The 18,216-nt window shown below is 40.0% G+C and overlaps 7 protein-coding genes across 7 annotated transcripts; 3 read left to right on the top strand and 4 right to left on the bottom strand. All coding sequences in view use genetic code 6, as the record gives it.

Moving 5' to 3' along the window:
- Positions 1 to 14: 14 nt before the first annotated feature.
- Positions 15 to 926, top strand: SS50377_24898 (Cysteine synthase; the record flags this gene model as incomplete). The annotated part of the gene is made up of 1 exon (XM_067908737.1): positions 15 to 926. The coding sequence occupies one exon, from the start codon at positions 15 to 17 to the stop codon at positions 924 to 926; it is 912 nt and encodes a 303-aa protein (XP_067763558.1).
- A 9-nt stretch (positions 927 to 935) lies between these two features.
- On the bottom strand, positions 936 to 2,117 carry SS50377_24897 (Transmembrane domain-containing protein; the record flags this gene model as incomplete). The annotated part of the gene is made up of 1 exon (XM_067908736.1): positions 936 to 2,117. The coding sequence occupies one exon, from the start codon at positions 2,115 to 2,117 to the stop codon at positions 936 to 938; it is 1,182 nt and encodes a 393-aa protein (XP_067763557.1).
- A 1,500-nt stretch (positions 2,118 to 3,617) lies between these two features.
- SS50377_24896 (uncharacterized protein) lies at positions 3,618 to 4,493 on the top strand (the record flags this gene model as incomplete). The annotated part of the gene is made up of 1 exon (XM_067908735.1): positions 3,618 to 4,493. One exon carries the CDS (start codon positions 3,618 to 3,620, stop codon positions 4,491 to 4,493), a length of 876 nt encoding a protein of 291 aa, XP_067763556.1.
- Positions 4,494 to 5,430: 937 nt separating this feature from the next.
- Positions 5,431 to 8,520, bottom strand: SS50377_24895 (uncharacterized protein; the record flags this gene model as incomplete). The annotated part of the gene is made up of 1 exon (XM_067908734.1): positions 5,431 to 8,520. One exon carries the CDS (start codon positions 8,518 to 8,520, stop codon positions 5,431 to 5,433), a length of 3,090 nt encoding a protein of 1,029 aa, XP_067763555.1.
- Positions 8,521 to 9,049: 529 nt separating this feature from the next.
- SS50377_24894 (uncharacterized protein) lies at positions 9,050 to 9,778 on the top strand (the record flags this gene model as incomplete). The annotated part of the gene is made up of 1 exon (XM_067908733.1): positions 9,050 to 9,778. The coding sequence occupies one exon, from the start codon at positions 9,050 to 9,052 to the stop codon at positions 9,776 to 9,778; it is 729 nt and encodes a 242-aa protein (XP_067763554.1).
- Positions 9,779 to 9,804: 26 nt separating this feature from the next.
- Positions 9,805 to 11,382, bottom strand: SS50377_24893 (uncharacterized protein; the record flags this gene model as incomplete). Its single annotated transcript, XM_067908732.1, has 1 exon — positions 9,805 to 11,382. The coding sequence occupies one exon, from the start codon at positions 11,380 to 11,382 to the stop codon at positions 9,805 to 9,807; it is 1,578 nt and encodes a 525-aa protein (XP_067763553.1).
- Positions 11,383 to 11,995: 613 nt separating this feature from the next.
- Positions 11,996 to 18,109, bottom strand: SS50377_24892 (uncharacterized protein; the record flags this gene model as incomplete). The annotated part of the gene is made up of 1 exon (XM_067908731.1): positions 11,996 to 18,109. The coding sequence occupies one exon, from the start codon at positions 18,107 to 18,109 to the stop codon at positions 11,996 to 11,998; it is 6,114 nt and encodes a 2,037-aa protein (XP_067763552.1).
- Positions 18,110 to 18,216: the final 107 nt, after the last annotated feature.

Here is an 18,216-nt window from a genome sequence, read left to right as displayed (position 1 = left end):
CTACACTTTACAAAATGGCTCAAATAATCGACCTCATAGGTAACACGCCACTAATCGAAGTTCCAGTGACCAGCAGAGGCCGTGTCTTTGCGAAGCTCGAGTCAAACAACCCAGGTGGCTCCATTAAAGACCGCCCGGCTAAGTAGATGATTCTCGACCTTCTGGCATCCGGCAAGATAACTAATACATCAAAACTAGTGGAGCCAACGTCTGGAAATACAGGAATTGGGTTGGCAATGGTCTGTGCTGCACTGAAGCTAAGCCTCACCATTATCATGCCACATACCATGTCGATCGAGCGTAGAAAGCTGATTCAAGCTTACGGTGCAAAGTTAATTATTGTCAAAACAGGAATACCAGGATGCATAGCTTTGGCAGACCAGATGGTGGTCTCTTAGGGCTATACCAAGATCTCGCAGTTCGATAATCCTAGCAACCCGCTTTCGCACAAGTTGACCACAGGCCCAGAGATCGAAAAACAGTGTGCGTAGTATAATATCACTCCTGCCTATTTTTTGGCAGGAGTCGGCTCGGGTGGCACGATTTCGGGCGTCCAGTCGCACCTCAAGACCGTATTTCCATCGATAAAAACGGTAACTTTGGAGCCATAGACCTCTCAAATTTTTTCTGGTGGGAAGCCTGGACCTCATAAAATCTAAGGTATTGCTCCTGGTTTTGTGGCTGACAACTACGAAAAAACCGACATAATTAGGTAAATTAACGATGACGATGCTATTAACATGGTTTAGTAGCTCGCAAGATGCGGAATTTTATGCGGAATTTCCAGTGGTGCAAATATTTTCGCCGCTAAGCAGTTAGCGGAGCAGGAGGGCGTTGACGTGGTAACTATAATAAATGATTCAGGCGAGAGATATCTTAGTGTTGATGGATTATTTTAAGGAATGAACGAAGAAATTGTAGAGTGAGGCTAATTTTCACTCGACTAAGTTAGTCATACCGCTAATGGCATCAGTACTAATTTAAATATCGTCTAAATTATCTACATTTTAGTTATATTACTATTATTCTTAAGCTGATTTTACTAAAATAGTCTTACTCTCCATCTCATCATTCTTCACTTACATATCTTGGTGTGTTTATTTTTTATGTTTATTTTTTACTTTTGTTTCCTTTTTTTCAGAGAATATCAAGCAAAAAAATAATCTTGCTATAAACCCTGATGGTGCCGTGTTATATAAATTATCAATAGGGAATATTTCTTTACCTATGTATTTATGGAGAAAATATGGTACAAAAATCTTACGATAAATATAAAAGTTGAGAACTGCTAATTATAGTGCCCAAAAATAACAAAAGCAAATATAAGGATAGATCATAATTCTATTTTTAAGTACAATTTTTTGAATTTCAAGAGTAAAAGTTAGGCTTACGTAGATAAATCCCATATGAAGATGGCCCATGAAGAATATTACATTGGTTATGTATTATACAGGATCTTTAGGATAAAAATATTTAGCAACTTCCGAACATATACTAAAATTTATTATAAATGTTACAGAAAAACATGTTATTCTAAATGTAACAGTCCATATTTCTTATGTCACGAAGCGAAATATGCTCTATTTCATTATTAAGGTATAAAGAACACAGCATAGTAGATGAATTGGGACCATCATATGCGCAATAAAGTAAACCAACCATCCAATTAAGTACCAAACTAATAGTTAGATTGGAAAATTTGTACTCCAGTGGAGATTCCAAATAAAATACTAAGATAAGAAACATACTGTGGCAAAATATAAGTCTTTTACTACTAATGAGTAAATTTTTTGCTATAGCCACCTTATCATTATAGTTGCATCAAAATAGAAGAAAATAACTGTTATAGACGTGGCTACTATTGTGACGATTACATATTTAACACAGTAATTTAATGGCTTTATCCACTTCATTTTTTAAGCGGCAACAATATGAAAATAAAAATTAGTTACACCTAAGCAAAATATTGCAACATCTTAAATTTACTAAAATTATTTAGGATTATATAAACAAATACTAAATATGGTATAAAAAACGGCTGCAGCAATTGGAAAATTGAGTAAAATTAATATATAACCAGCGGTTGCTCGGATACCAAATGACAAAAATTTATTCATTTTAACTTTTCAGTTGAAAAATAATATTATAATAGTTTATATTCAGGAGTGTATGGAAACATAGACAAACGTAAATAAAATTCGTTATTAATTAATATAATATGACTGATATTAAAAATAAGAAACAAAACTAAAATTAAGTTAACATCAAGAGTAAATATTACCAATATATATTAGAAACATACAGAAATGTTAATTAATATTGTTAGAGTAAGATAAATTATGTGTAAAATCTTTATATATCGAGTTTTTTATAAGAGACTAGTATAAGCTTTTTACACACTATAAACTCCTTACTACTCATTCATTATAAAAATAAGTTATATGTTTCTCTAGTGTGTGAATTTATTAAAAATATATTATTCATAAAAACATTCATAAAGTTTTTTTCGATTATATTTTTAAGATCATTCTGATAATAAATATTAAAGAATAAATTTAGGTAGATCTAATAATACTGCTTTTTCAATGAAAACAGACTAAAATAAGTAAATTTTGAATGTACTAATATTATTCGTAGTTTAACTATCTAACACAAAGAGCTATTTAGTTCAAATAGTTTGAAGATAACTTTAAAACTTAATATGTTAACTTATTGATTTATATTAATTTATTTATTAACATTTATTATATAATCAATATTATATAATATAGCATTAAATATAAAAAACAAACTGTAGATTTACAATTTATTCTAATTGCCTAATATTAAAAAAATGATTATATATAATATTTATTACTAAGAATATAGAATTTATATTAAAGTGTTTTTAATATAATCATATTATTCCATAAACATTAGTGTATATGTAAGGCCTTTAAGGATTTTGGTAGATACATAATTATTAAACAGTAACTAATTATATTTCTAGTTAGTACTAAAAAACTAGTTTCTTTTACTTTAGTTTGTTTGATTTTACTACTCGCATATTTCGTACATTATAACAGCAAAAATTATTCATTAACATTATTAAATCACATATTAATAATACATATATTTATTTCCGGAAAATGAAAAAAATATCTAAAAACAGATCAACTAAAAAGCTACCTACAAATGAGGCACCGATATCCACATATGAACTAGATAATAATCATGCATCTGATAGCGATTAATATTAGAATTTGTAAATCTTTAAAAGTATAAATGCTCTAGATTTGAAAACGTTTAATATTTAGCCTAAAAATGTTAAGTGAACTATTCTTTTCTTTTATATACAATATTATTAACTTTACTCACGGATCTACTTGATATTTAAAAATTTATTACATATCACAATTTTATTATATATTATATATCATATATTATTCTATTGTTATCTTTCGAGTTTCTCCTTTCAAGTATATAATATTTCCACTACGAACTATTATATACGTTATACGAGCAAACTTGTTATTTTACCCTTTCGCTCCCTATACTAAATACCCAAATTAAGCTTTCTAGCAGCTTACAATTTTATATCCTAATATGCAATTTACACTCTACAACTCCACTTTAAAATGACGATCGAAATAGCCAAGCTCCCACAACTGCTGCACGCGCACGTGGACACCATTTTCTCGTCATTTGGGCTCATTCTGCAGAAGAACCCTCTCAGAATCGTCTGCCAGTCGTTCAAGCACTTTCGGATGCTGAAATCGCAGCTGATCGAGCTGAGCATCCAGTTCGTGGAGCTCCTGTCGCCCTCTATCATCATCCAGCAGAGCCAGCTCACGCACGCTGTGAAAGCGTTCGCGCAGCTCGTGAACGCCAAAATTCAGCAGAATCCGGTCCAGATAACGATCCCCGAGAAGCAGTTTCAGACGGAGCTGCTGTACGTGCTGCACTACATCATTTTCAACCAGCAGCAGTACGCGGTGCTCATCAACCAGATCCCGCCGGACTAGGTCAACGAGCTCATCAACCAGCTGCTCCCCATTGACCAGTTCTACCACCTCCAAAAGCAGCTCTTTATAGCACTTGTAGACAAATCAGAATTTTTGAAAAAATCCAAATTGATTTCGACTTTCCACTCCTAAAAAAAATATCTCTCGCAATCCGATTTTTCGATCGAAATTTCGAATTCGATAATTTGCGATTTCAGTTCAATGAAGATTCTGCGCGAGCGGTACGCGTTCAAGTCCATCAATTCGCTTGGAAATAAGACGTACGAGATCTTCCTAATCAACGAAAATGAGCTAAAATCGGCCGAATTTGAGCTAAAGAAGATCACTTTGGCCTGCGAGGGCCAGGCAGACCTCGAAAAGGCCCTCAGTTTCAACGCTTTGAAATCTCGCACTTTTGGCCACTCCGTTCAGCTCGAATTCGCGAGTATCGACGAGTGCCAGGCCGTTCGAAAATACTGGCTTGTGGAAGGGAAAGAAGTTATGGAGTGAGTTGTATTATTATATAAAATTGGAGTAAGTGGAAGGGAGTTGAGGAATGTATTATTATATTGTTATAATTATATTATTATATTATGATGATAATAATTATAATAATAATAATAATTATATAATTATATTATGATAATAATAATAATAATAATTATATTATTATATTATTATATTATTATATTATTATATTATTATATTATTATATTATTATATTATTATATTATTATATTATTATATTATTATATTATTATATTATTATATTATTATATTATTATATTATTATATTATTATATTATTATATTATTATATTATTATATTATTATATTATTATATTATTATATTATTATATTATTATATTATTATATTATTATATTATTATATTATTATATTATTATATTATTATATTATTATATTATTATATTATTATATTATTATATTATTATATTATTTATTATATTATTATATTATTATATTATTATATTATTATATTATTATATGGTTATATATGATAAATAAATGGAGCAAATTCTACGGGTTTGCGAAATGGGATTTCTATTGAATTCAGGAGGCGGCAGTGGGGTGGTTGCAGGGGTGTTTACGAGGGGGTTGATTTTTTTGATTTTTATTCTGATTGAAACGTGAAAGAGGGCCGTTGAGAACGCTAACTGGTAAAAATTCGACCTAAATGGCAATTATTTAATAAATTTAAATAATCATTAGCGAGCTTCGCTTTAAATTCAGTTTAAAAACGAAAACTGTGTTTTACGCACCTTTCAGAGCCGCTCTTTCCCAGGCAGTCGTTATAAGCCTTAAAAGCAGCTAGACACACTGTTTTTACTCTGCAAACCTCAATAGCCCTACTTTACTATCTACTTAATTTCCCCCACAATTACCTAGCGCAGACACCGAAATGCTTCACCTTCGTTAAGTCCAACGCTCACTCAGCCTCATTTTCAAGCGTTTTGCGGCCGCAGCTTAAGTTCAGCACCTCGATCCGGAGCACCTCGTTCGCGGCCTCCATCCGCTTCTGCGCCTCCCTTTCGGCGGCGAGCTGCTGGCTCACAGCGTCGAACTGCCTGGCCAGTACTTTGTGGTCGTGGCGCATCGTTTCGAGCCTGTACATGCTGTATTTCGGGTCCCGGAGCATGTTGTGCGCCTCGTGCAGCTGCTGCCGGTAGTACTCGATGACCTCGTCCGTGCCGTCCGGGGGCGAGTTTTTGCTCTAAATTGAGGCCTCGGGGGCCTTTTCCACGGTGTTTAATTCCCAGTTTTGCTCTGTTTGAATCTGAGCTTCGCCCTTCTGGAAATCGTTTTCTTCGGCCTGCAAAAGTCCCGCGTTCTGCGCCCTCAGGGCTTCGATTTCCTGCTCCAAACGGTCAATCTGCTACTTCAAATTCTCATTTTCAGCCTTTAAGTCGTTTATTTCAGTTTCAAATTGACTTACAATTTGATTTTCCATTTCTTTTTAAATAGCATTTAGATTTTAACTTTCCACTCCTATTTCATTTCCGCTCCCTTTATCACCTTCAAGCAAACTCCTCTAGACGCTTAAATTCGCTTCTTCGATGAGCTTAATTTTGGCCTGAAAACCGCCGAAATCCGCTTCATTTTGACCCATTTTTTCAAGCTGAATCTGGTTCTCCAGGTCGATAATTTAGAGCTAAAAACGCCGATTTTCGCTCGTCAGAATCTCGATTTTCGACTTTTTGGCGTCAAGTTTTTCCTGCAATTTTTCGGCGATTTTGAGGAGTTCCTGGGCCTGCAACTTCTCGCTTTTGAGACGCTTTTCGGCCTCGCTCAGTTCGAATTTGAGCACTTGGGGGTTGTTTTCTGAGAGAATTTCGATGTACGAAGTTTCTGACTGTTTTAGAGAATTTAAATTTTGAGTTAAAAATTATATTTTTTCAATTTGATTTTGAATTTCCATTTCTTATGCTTCGATTCGCTGCGTGAGCTGAAGATTTTAGTGTAGTGCAATTTGGAGCTGAGATTGGAGGTTTGAGTTTTCGGTGTGCAGGGCAGTGAGTTCTGCGGTTTTCGAGGTTAAAATTTTATTGATTTTTGAGTTCTCTGCAGTTTGTGAGGTATCTAAAAATGACGTAAAAGACGAGTTTTGTCTGTTCAAATCGTTCACTGTATTTGTTAATATTTCTATTTAGTTTTTCAGGAGTTCAATTTCCTGAGCAGTGGTTTGTGCAAGGTTTTACGCTTGAAAATGCTCAGATTTAAGCTATAAATTTTCGATATTTAGGGCATAAACTTGTTCTTGCAATAATTTGCAGTTAGTGAGAGATGATTGTGTTTTTAAGTAAGTATTATCGAGTCCTGGTGTATTGGATTAATCAGATTCAATATGTTAATTGGTAGGAATTTCGTTTTATTCTGTAGCTGGGTAGGTATTGGTACCTATTTTAGTGTCTGGTGAAGGTCCCGCTAAATATGATAATTATTGTGATTTTGTATATTCAGTAGTGTCTTATTTTTATAGTTTTGAATTGTGCGATTCTATCTGTAAAATTTAACTTTTCAAACTAATAATTTCTTTTTCTTTTTAAAAAATTACGTCTTAATAATTTTATAAATCAATATTAAAAGAATTCATTGATGCTTAACAGTGAGCTAAATTTTTTTATACTTCTGTATATTGAAACTAAAGATTGGTTAAATCCTTTGCATAATTTTATATTGTAATGTCTTTTTATGATGTATTTTTTTAATTTTCTGAGAAGTTTTCTTATAGTTAATTGTTTATTTGTTATAAACTATCAAATCTAGCATCCAAATCATTAATATTTTATTATAATACAATGATCTATTTATCTTTTGTGTTTAAAACATTTTAAACGTTATGCAGTTAATTTTGTTCATTTGCGCTGTTATTGTGAGCAGTCTTCTAGTGTGAATTTAATGAATTGATAATTTATTCCTTTTATATTAAATTTTCCTACAGTTATTTATTAATCATTTATAATTCTTCCAGTTTAATCTAAAAATCTTAAATTGTCGTTTCATCAGTATTAAACTATATTCTTGCTAGTTTACTATTTTCGGAATTTTGAACTATCAACTAATCTTTAAACTGATCAATTTTCTCTTAAAATTATATTTTCTAATTCTTTAGCTCTTATTCAACCTCCGTAATTAAGTAATCTTTATCATTTAGTGAATCTTAAAATAGTTATGATTAAGCTTTTTAAATTTATTTATATTCGTTCATTTCTTTCCTAAATAGCTAAGTTTAAACTTCTTACTGATCAATAATCTGCTTGTAATCATTGTTTAACTATAATAATTCATTAATTTAATTTTTAAGGCTTTTCTTTTTTGCTACTTACAACAATGCATCTTTTTCCAGTTAATTTATTTAATTTTGTAAGCAACAATAATCTTACTCAATGTTAGATTAAATATTAACAGATTCCAATTCTTAAATTTTAGTTTATAGATCTTTAATTTCTTATTCATATTGAACTATTTAAAATTCGCCCTATAGAATATTATCATCCAGTTAGTATTATTCTTTTAATAAAATAAGTTCATCTTTTACTTAATTAATATCTTTAGACAGTTCTTAATTTATTTATATCTACTCCTCTAGATTTTTACTCATAGAATCACAAAATTTACATGATTCAGTTGATTTATCCCTTAATTTATCATTAAGTTACTATACTTATTATAAATCTGCCTATACAGTGGTAAAGCTAAGTTTGAATGAACAAATCTTGTTATTTTATTCCTATATGATTTATCTTAAAGCTTTATTCTCTGTTACCAAACTTGCTACCTCTATAGATAAAATATTCTCTTAAATTTATGCATCTAGATGATCTTTTTAATCAGTAATAATAGGGACAGTTGGAGAATAGTGACCACTATTTTGTATTTGTTATATTTTCTATTCATGCTTATCAAGTTAGCTTATATTTAAGGATGATTCATTAAGTCCTGATTTAAATATATAAATTTAATCCTTAACGTTACCATATTTTTTGGCTATATGAAGTGTTTTCTATGAAGGTGGCATATTTAAAGCGGTGGCAAATCATTATGTATTGTAATAATATATAAAATAATATACCTTTGACTAAAACTTAACATACTATTAGATAAATCATAATTAGTATTTTCAAGATCTTAATTTCTGATAATAAACCTCATTATTTAATTATAATATAAAAAATTATTTGAATTCACCGTTTAAAATTATATATTAGAACATATCTTATTTTACTCATATAAGTAAAGGTATAGTTAAATATATCTGATTTTATTTTCAAAAATCCTTAACTATATATAATAAATTTACCAAAAAAGTTTATTTTATCAACTTTTTAAAATCTTCATAAATAACATAAAAATAAATAGATTTAATTTAGCCAATTATTATCTATTTAGTAAAAAGTTGAGTATTTTTATTATTAGAACTTGTGGTTTCATTCATCTAGAAATAAACAAAACTAAAATTTACTCATACTCGCCTTGTTAAACTGATAAAAACCACAAATATATATAATATTATTTTAACATATTAACGTATTTATCAAATTTTTAAAATGTAGCTGAGCAAAAACGATATATCTTTCTCTGAAATAGACATCTAAAGTACGTCAAAAATTGATGATTCAATCAACCAAGAGGTTTCAATCATACGCCCAAGTATTTCAACTAGTGCATTTAAACTATAACTGGAAGCAGAATCAAGAAATTTGGACATCTAATTGCAGTCTATTAGAAGTAAGGTAAGAGGACTTACCTGCAATCTAAATGGCCTAGGTAGTACACTATCTCATACTAGAGCAAGTTCATCATATATTGAAACTCCATTTGAAGACAGATCCAATATCTCTACTAATTCATCGTACATACAAAAAGTTAGTGATAAAAACAATAAGTTTGTAAGCTAGCTCTCGATACTGAAGTCAGAAATGACAAGTGGTGACCTCAACAATCACGAAAAAATAATAGTTGTTGACGAACTACTTGAGAAACATAAACAGACTCAAAAGGAACTTATATTGTTGACATCAAGCCTTAAAAATCAAAATTAATCCTTTGACTACTAATTATAAAGAATACGAGATAACATCGAATCTGATGATGTGAGATTCTTACTCGATGAGGTTGAAAGGTAGCGGAACGAGCTACATGAGCAAAGAAATATGCTCAGAAATTAATAGTACACATACTATCGATATGAAGCCTTAAACTATAATTACGAAGAGGCCTAGAGGGAGATAAATCGCCTGAAGGAAGCACTAGTAATCGAGAGGCAAACGAAGTGAAATATTGATAATTTTGACAAAACTCATCACATAACGCGTCCAAATTTCTCTCTGTAAGTCTCAGCCACTTTCTCAACCTCACGCAAACTGGCGTTGAGCTTATCATTCTCAGTTTCCAGACAACGCATTTTAAGCCGTTCCACGTCCAACATGTCGCGCATTGAGGCCTCCTGCTGCAGGAAGTTCTTTTCCGACCGCTCCATAGCCTGGAGAAGCTCCTGCTGCGCACTGCGCTCCTCAGAAAACACCCGTTCGCGGGCCTCGGACTCCTCCTGGAAGCGCACCAGAAGATCCTTTTGTTCTTATAATTGCGCTTCCAAACTTGTAATCTGCGTATAAAAATTACCTTATATCATCTGGTTGGCGCGCAGGGTTACAATAAGTTTTCGCAGGAAGCACCGTTTCTGCAATTTAGACCGTAAGAGTTTCTGCTTCAGCTAAGAGTTGAATTATGCCTGAGCTACTTAGTAAATCTCAAGTTCATCACCCCCGACTGCTGCACCAATTTTATCTATAGATTAATCTTAAAGAGAAATCTCATCAAGTAAACTACAGATTTTTATGCTGAACATCTCACAAAGTGAGCGGATTTCATGCGCACTGCTGGCGTGAATTTCGGCATTTTCGGCTCTCAGCGCACGGACTTCGACTTAACAGCCCGAAGTTTTGGACACCTGCGCACCCAGCGCTATGGCAAGCTCTGCGGCGTTTAGGTCCTGCAGGTTCTGGAGGATTCTCGCGGTCTGCAGGTCGTCCATGAGCTCCCGCACTTGAGCGAGCAGCGCGTGTACCTCGAGACCTTTTACGCCGGTTTTGGTCTGCTGGTTCTTGCACCGCGCAATTAGCAACACTTACTACTCGCGCCAGAACGAGTCTGTCGCCTTCTGTGCTCCAGCGCCGATTTCAGCACACTGCACGTCTATTTACAGTCTCTCTACCTCGGTCTAGAGTTATCTCTGTAAAGCATCGACTTGTTAAACTGTTTCTGATTTGAATTGTGCGTCGAGTACGCGTTTGTGCGTGCAAAATTTCTACTGCAGCTGCGCCAGAGGCGAGGTGTCAATTTTATTCTAATTACATAAAGCACGTAGAAGCTCATTTTCCTATTCTAGTTAGGTATATATTAGATTTTGATACTGCTTATTGTAGCTGGCGTGTGGGTTTATTACATCTTTTGCGATCTGAGTCTGTAGGTCATAAGTTCGTGTTAGCAGCCGCTCGTTTTCGCTTGTTAGATCTTATACTTCTTTTTTAATTTTTTAAAGCTGATTATCTTTATTAATAATGTCCGATTTGGATGTAAATAGTTCTTTTTAGGACTCTTGAAGCTGCGTAGCTAGCTATGTTGTTTGTTGATTATGAGACAGAGCAGACTCTGTAAGATTTGTTTAACTTCTATGTATCTGCAGCTTCAAACCGCTAGCCTTTGAGCACTCATGTTAATGTTAATTCTAAAGCTTGAAAATAATTGTTTGTTGTTCTTAGTTTCTACTCTCTAACTCTACTAAAGCACGCTATAGCTAGTTCTTTTATTAGAGAATTTATTAATATTTCAATAATATAACCTAGAAATCAAGCGTTACCCCTAGTTCTGTTTATTCCATTTATAGATATTAAGCGGAGTAATTTACTGATTTATAGTATATAATAATATAATTATATTTAGATTTCATGGCGAGAAACTATAAGATAGTTTAGAACATTTGAATAATAGATGAAAGGGTTTTAAGAGATTTTCTTGAAAATTGGTATTAAAAATAAAAATCATCATGAAATAATCATTTGTAAAATATCCACCATCACATTTATTGTTATGCTCCAATTATTATTTTCATGATGAATAAAAATGATAAAATAATTTCATAGGTAATTAATCCACATAGGTTCTAAGAGTTTCACCACTATTACCACTTTAACTTGATTTGTCTTCTAATGAAGTGGAATAATAAATACTAAAATGTAAAATTGAATTGATTCAGGTTTTATATGATCTTTTAACATAATATCTACTATTAATATACATTATAATATATCTAACCTACTTATTAAGCATTAATTTTATATAACGAGCAAATAAAATATAATAATTAATCACAATATTACTTTGCTTTTTATAAATAATATTTAAGAACAGATTAAACAATTACTTAGCACAAATATTTTAGTTGATAGGTGCCACTCTATTCGAATCTAATTTAAAGCGAAAATAATAATAAATCACTTATTATATTTCAAATCCTCTTCTTAAATTAATTGTTTATACTTCATCTTTAGTATATCATCCTATGCTTTATATAATTCAGATAGAACAATAAGATAACATGATTTTATATCATCTTCATCATTTTGATCAAGTTATTTCAATGAAATCTATTTATGAATAGATTGCGTAATCTACATTTCTGATTACTAGCTTTCTAGTAATATCTAACTTTGCTTTTGCGTTTATTATTCGCAACTGAATTCCTATTAACCTTCTTCAACATATGTAGACTCAGAGCTATACAATGAGTTTTATAATAGAAGTTTCTGTCTTTCTTATATTTAGATTTCATTTTATTATAGAGATGTAATTTTCAATTATGTAAGCTAAGATAAGGTTTCCTTAAGGTCCTGCTGTAACTGGTAGACAGCCTGCTCCTTTTCGGCCACGGTGCGGGTGAGAGACTCGGTTTCGCGTGCAAGACGTTCTTAGAGGTCGGTAGTTGCGTCCTGGGCGGCGGTGTTCTCGCGCTGGGTATCTTCTAGCTGCTCGGCGAGGTTCTGCATTTGGTTGCGAAGCTCTTCAACCTCGCTCTGGAGTAGTTGCTTATCGGCACGCAATGCGGCTACCTCGCGCAGGGTTTCCTCGTTGGAGGTAGAAAGCTGCTTGAAGGCGTCCTTAAAGTCATCGAGCTCCCTGCCGAGGAGGCCGATAGAGTCGCGCTTAGAAGTGCTCTGCTGGTTGACGTATTCGAGAACTTCCTCAAGCTCGTCGACCTTGCCTTGAAGTTCGTCGTTTTCTGCGATCAAGTCTGATTCGCTCAGCTTCAACTCCTCTAGTTCCTCGTTGAGGGCAGTTAGCTATTGTTCGTACGCCGCGCGCTGTTCTTCGGCCTGGGCCTAGAGAGCCTCAAGCTAGTCGAGGGCGACTTCAGTCTAACTGGTCTGTGCGACCATTACGGGTGTGTCTGCGGCGGGCTCGAGGGTGGCGATTGGCTGCTGGGACTCGGCCTGTTTGGACTCGAGCTCCTGCTGTAACTGGTAGACAGCCTGCTCCTTTTCGGCCACGGTGCGGGTGAGAGACTCGGTTTCGCGTGCAAGACGTTCTTAGAGGTCGGTAGTTGCGTCCTGGGCGGCGGTGTTCTCGCGCTGGGTATCTTCTAGCTGCTCGGCGAGGTTCTGCATTTGGTTGCGAAGCTCTTCAACCTCGCTCTGGAGTAGTTGCTTATCGGCACGCAATGCGGCTACCTCGCGCAGGGTTTCCTCGTTGGAGGTAGAAAGCTGCTTGAAGGCGTCCTTAAAGTCATCGAGCTCCCTGCCGAGGAGGCCGATAGAGTCGCGCTTAGAAGTGCTCTGCTGGTTGACGTATTCGAGAACTTCCTCAAGCTCGTCGACCTTGCCTTGAAGTTCGTCGTTTTCTGCGATCAAGTCTGATTCGCTCAGCTTCAACTCCTCTAGTTCCTCGTTGAGGGCAGTTAGCTATTGTTCGTACGCCGCGCGCTGTTCTTCGGCCTGGGCCTAGAGAGCCTCAAGCTAGTCGAGGGCGACTTCAGTCTAACTGGTCTGTGCGACCATTACGGGTGTGTCTGCGGCGGGCTCGAGGGTGGCGATTGGCTGCTGGGACTCGGCCTGTTTGGACTCGAGCTCCTGCTGTAACTGGTAGACAGCCTGCTCCTTTTCGGCCACGGTGCGGGTGAGAGACTCGGTTTCGCGTGCAAGACGTTCTTAGAGGTCGGTAGTTGCGTCCTGGGCGGCGGTGTTCTCGCGCTGGGTATCTTCTAGCTGCTCGGCGAGGTTCTGCATTTGGTTGCGAAGCTCTTCAACCTCGCTCTGGAGTAGTTGCTTATCGGCACGCAATGCGGCTACCTCGCGCAGGGTTTCCTCGTTGGAGGTAGAAAGCTGCTTGAAGGCGTCCTTAAAGTCATCGAGCTCCCTGTCGAGGAGGCCGATAGAGTCGCGCTTAGAAGTGCTCTGCTGGTTGACGTATTCGAGAACTTCCTCAAGCTCGTCGACCTTGCCTTGAAGTTCGTCGTTTTCTGCGATCAAGTCTGATTCGCTCAGCTTCAACTCCTCTAGTTCCTCGTTGAGGGCAGTTAGCTATTGTTCGTACGCCGCGCGCTGTTCTTCGGCCTGGGCCTAGAGAGCCTCAAGCTAGTCGAGGGCGACTTCAGTCTAACTGGTCTGTGCGACCATTACGGGTGTGCCTGCGGCGGGCTCGAGGGTGGCGATTGGCTGCTGGGACTCGGCCTGTTTGGACTCGAGCTCCTGCTGTAACTGGTAGACAGCCTGCTCCTTTTCGGCCACGGTGCGGGTGAGAGACTCGGTTTCGCGTGCAAGACGTTCTTAGAGGTCGGTAGTTGCGTCCTGGGCGGCGGTGTTCTCGCGCTGGGTATCTTCTAGCTGCTCGGCGAGGTTCTGCATTTGGTTGCGAAGCTCTTCAACCTCGCTCTGGAGTAGTTGCTTATCGGCACGCAATGCGGCTACCTCGCGCAGGGTTTCCTCGTTGGAGGTAGAAAGCTGCTTGAAGGCGTCCTTAAAGTCATCGAGCTCCCTGCCGAGGAGGCCGATAGAGTCGCGCTTAGAAGTGCTCTGCTGGTTGACGTATTCGAGAACTTCCTCAAGCTCGTCGACCTTGCCTTGAAGTTCGTCGTTTTCTGCGATCAAGTCTGATTCGCTCAGCTTCAACTCCTCTAGTTCCTCGTTGAGGGCAGTTAGCTATTGTTCGTACGCCGCGCGCTGTTCTTCGGCCTGGGCCTAGAGAGCCTCAAGCTAGTCGAGGGCGACTTCAGTCTAACTGGTCTGTGCGACCATTACGGGTGTGTCTGCGGCGGGCTCGAGGGTGGCGATTGGCTGCTGGGACTCGGCCTGTTTGGACTCGAGCTCCTGCTGTAACTGGTAGACAGCCTGCTCCTTTTCGGCCACGGTGCGGGTGAGAGACTCGGTTTCGCGTGCAAGACGTTCTTAGAGGTCGGTAGTTGCGTCCTGGGCGGCGGTGTTCTCGCGCTGGGTATCTTCTAGCTGCTCGGCGAGGTTCTGCATTTGGTTGCGAAGCTCTTCAACCTCGCTCTGGAGTAGTTGCTTATCGGCACGCAATGCGGCTACCTCGCGCAGGGTTTCCTCGTTGGAGGTAGAAAGCTGCTTGAAGGCGTCCTTAAAGTCATCGAGCTCCCTGTCGAGGAGGCCGATAGAGTCGCGCTTAGAAGTGCTCTGCTGGTTGACGTATTCGAGAACTTCCTCAAGCTCGTCGACCTTGCCTTGAAGTTCGTCGTTTTCTGCGATCAAGTCTGATTCGCTCAGCTTCAACTCCTCTAGTTCCTCGTTGAGGGCAGTTAGCTATTGTTCGTACGCCGCGCGCTGTTCTTCGGCCTGGGCCTAGAGAGCCTCAAGCTAGTCGAGGGCGACTTCAGTCTAACTGGTCTGTGCGACCATTACGGGTGTGCCTGCGGCGGGCTCGAGGGTGGCGATTGGCTGCTGGGACTCGGCCTGTTTGGACTCGAGCTCCTGCTGTAACTGGTAGACAGCCTGCTCCTTTTCGGCCACGGTGCGGGTGAGAGACTCGGTTTCGCGTGCAAGACGTTCTTAGAGGTCGGTAGTTGCGTCCTGGGCGGCGGTGTTCTCGCGCTGGGTATCTTCTAGCTGCTCGGCGAGGTTCTGCATTTGGTTGCGAAGCTCTTCAACCTCGCTCTGGAGTAGTTGCTTATCGGCACGCAATGCGGCTACCTCGCGCAGGGTTTCCTCGTTGGAGGTAGAAAGCTGCTTGAAGGCGTCCTTAAAGTCATCGAGCTCCCTGTCGAGGAGGCCGATAGAGTCGCGCTTAGAAGTGCTCTGCTGGTTGACGTATTCGAGAACTTCCTCAAGCTCGTCGACCTTGCCTTGAAGTTCGTCGTTTTCTGCGATCAAGTCTGATTCGCTCAGCTTCAACTCCTCTAGTTCCTCGTTGAGGGCAGTTAGCTATTGTTCGTACGCCGCGCGCTGTTCTTCGGCCTGGGCCTAGAGAGCCTCAAGCTAGTCGAGGGCGACTTCAGTCTAACTGGTCTGTGCGACCATTACGGGTGTGTCTGCGGCGGGCTCGAGGGTGGCGATTGGCTGCTGGGACTCGGCCTGTTTGGACTCGAGCTCCTGCTGTAACTGGTAGACAGCCTGCTCCTTTTCGGCCACGGTGCGGGTGAGAGACTCGGTTTCGCGTGCAAGACGTTCTTAGAGGTCGGTAGTTGCGTCCTGGGCGGCGGTGTTCTCGCGCTGGGTATCTTCTAGCTGCTCGGCGAGGTTCTGCATTTGGTTGCGAAGCTCTTCAACCTCGCTCTGGAGTAGTTGCTTATCGGCACGCAATGCGGCTACCTCGCGCAGGGTTTCCTCGTTGGAGGTAGAAAGCTGCTTGAAGGCGTCCTTAAAGTCATCGAGCTCCCTGTCGAGGAGGCCGATAGAGTCGCGCTTAGAAGTGCTCTGCTGGTTGACGTATTCGAGAACTTCCTCAAGCTCGTCGACCTTGCCTTGAAGTTCGTCGTTTTCTGCGATCAAGTCTGATTCGCTCAGCTTCAACTCCTCTAGTTCCTCGTTGAGGGCAGTTAGCTATTGTTCGTACGCCGCGCGCTGTTCTTCGGCCTGGGCCTAGAGAGCCTCAAGCTAGTCGAGGGCGACTTCAGTCTAACTGGTCTGTGCGACCATTACGGGTGTGTCTGCGGCGGGCTCGAGGGTGGCGATTGGCTGCTGGGACTCGGCCTGTTTGGACTCGAGCTCCTGCTGTAACTGGTAGACAGCCTGCTCCTTTTCGGCCACGGTGCGGGTGAGAGACTCGGTTTCGCGTGCAAGACGTTCTTAGAGGTCGGTAGTTGCGTCCTGGGCGGCGGTGTTCTCGCGCTGGGTATCTTCTAGCTGCTCGGCGAGGTTCTGCATTTGGTTGCGAAGCTCTTCAACCTCGCTCTGGAGTAGTTGCTTATCGGCACGCAATGCGGCTACCTCGCGCAGGGTTTCCTCGTTGGAGGTAGAAAGCTGCTTGAAGGCGTCCTTAAAGTCATCGAGCTCCCTGCCGAGGAGGCCGATAGAGTCGCGCTTAGAAGTGCTCTGCTGGTTGACGTATTCGAGAACTTCCTCAAGCTCGTCGACCTTGCCTTGAAGTTCGTCGTTTTCTGCGATCAAGTCTGATTCGCTCAGCTTCAACTCCTCTAGTTCCTCGTTGAGGGCAGTTAGCTATTGTTCGTACGCCGCGCGCTGTTCTTCGGCCTGGGCCTAGAGAGCCTCAAGCTAGTCGAGGGCGACTTCAGTCTAACTGGTCTGTGCGACCATTACGGGTGTGTCTGCGGCGGGCTCGAGGGTGGCGATTGGCTGCTGGGACTCGGCCTGTTTGGACTCGAGCTCCTGCTGTAACTGGTAGACAGCCTGCTCCTTTTCGGCCACGGTGCGGGTGAGAGACTCGGTTTCGCGTGCAAGACGTTCTTAGAGGTCGGTAGTTGCGTCCTGGGCGGCGGTGTTCTCGCGCTGGGTATCTTCTAGCTGCTCGGCGAGGTTCTGCATTTGGTTGCGAAGCTCTTCAACCTCGCTCTGGAGTAGTTGCTTATCGGCACGCAATGCGGCTACCTCGCGCAGGGTTTCCTCGTTGGAGGTAGAAAGCTGCTTGAAGGCGTCCTTAAAGTCATCGAGCTCCCTGCCGAGGAGGCCGATAGAGTCGCGCTTAGAAGTGCTCTGCTGGTTGACGTATTCGAGAACTTCCTCAAGCTCGTCGACCTTGCCTTGAAGTTCGTCGTTTTCTGCGATCAAGTCTGATTCGCTCAGCTTCAACTCCTCTAGTTCCTCGTTGAGGGCAGTTAGCTATTGTTCGTACGCCGCGCGCTGTTCTTCGGCCTGGGCCTAGAGAGCCTCAAGCTAGTCGAGGGCGACTTCAGTCTAACTGGTCTGTGCGACCATTACGGGTGTGCCTGCGGCGGGCTCGAGGGTGGCGATTGGCTGCTGGGACTCGGCCTGTTTGGACTCGAGCTCCTGCTGTAACTGGTAGACAGCCTGCTCCTTTTCGGCCACGGTGCGGGTGAGAGACTCGGTTTCGCGTGCAAGACGTTCTTAGAGGTCGGTAGTTGCGTCCTGGGCGGCGGTGTTCTCGCGCTGGGTATCTTCTAGCTGCTCGGCGAGGTTCTGCATTTGGTTGCGAAGCTCTTCAACCTCGCTCTGGAGTAGTTGCTTATCGGCACGCAATGCGGCTACCTCGCGCAGGGTTTCCTCGTTGGAGGTAGAAAGCTGCTTGAAGG

This window comes from Spironucleus salmonicida, chromosome 5 (assembly GCF_000497125.1).
Source record: "Spironucleus salmonicida strain ATCC 50377 chromosome 5, whole genome shotgun sequence".
Taxonomy (NCBI): Eukaryota; Fornicata; order Diplomonadida; family Hexamitidae; genus Spironucleus; species Spironucleus salmonicida.
This window is presented reverse-complemented; position numbering and strand designations above follow the sequence as displayed.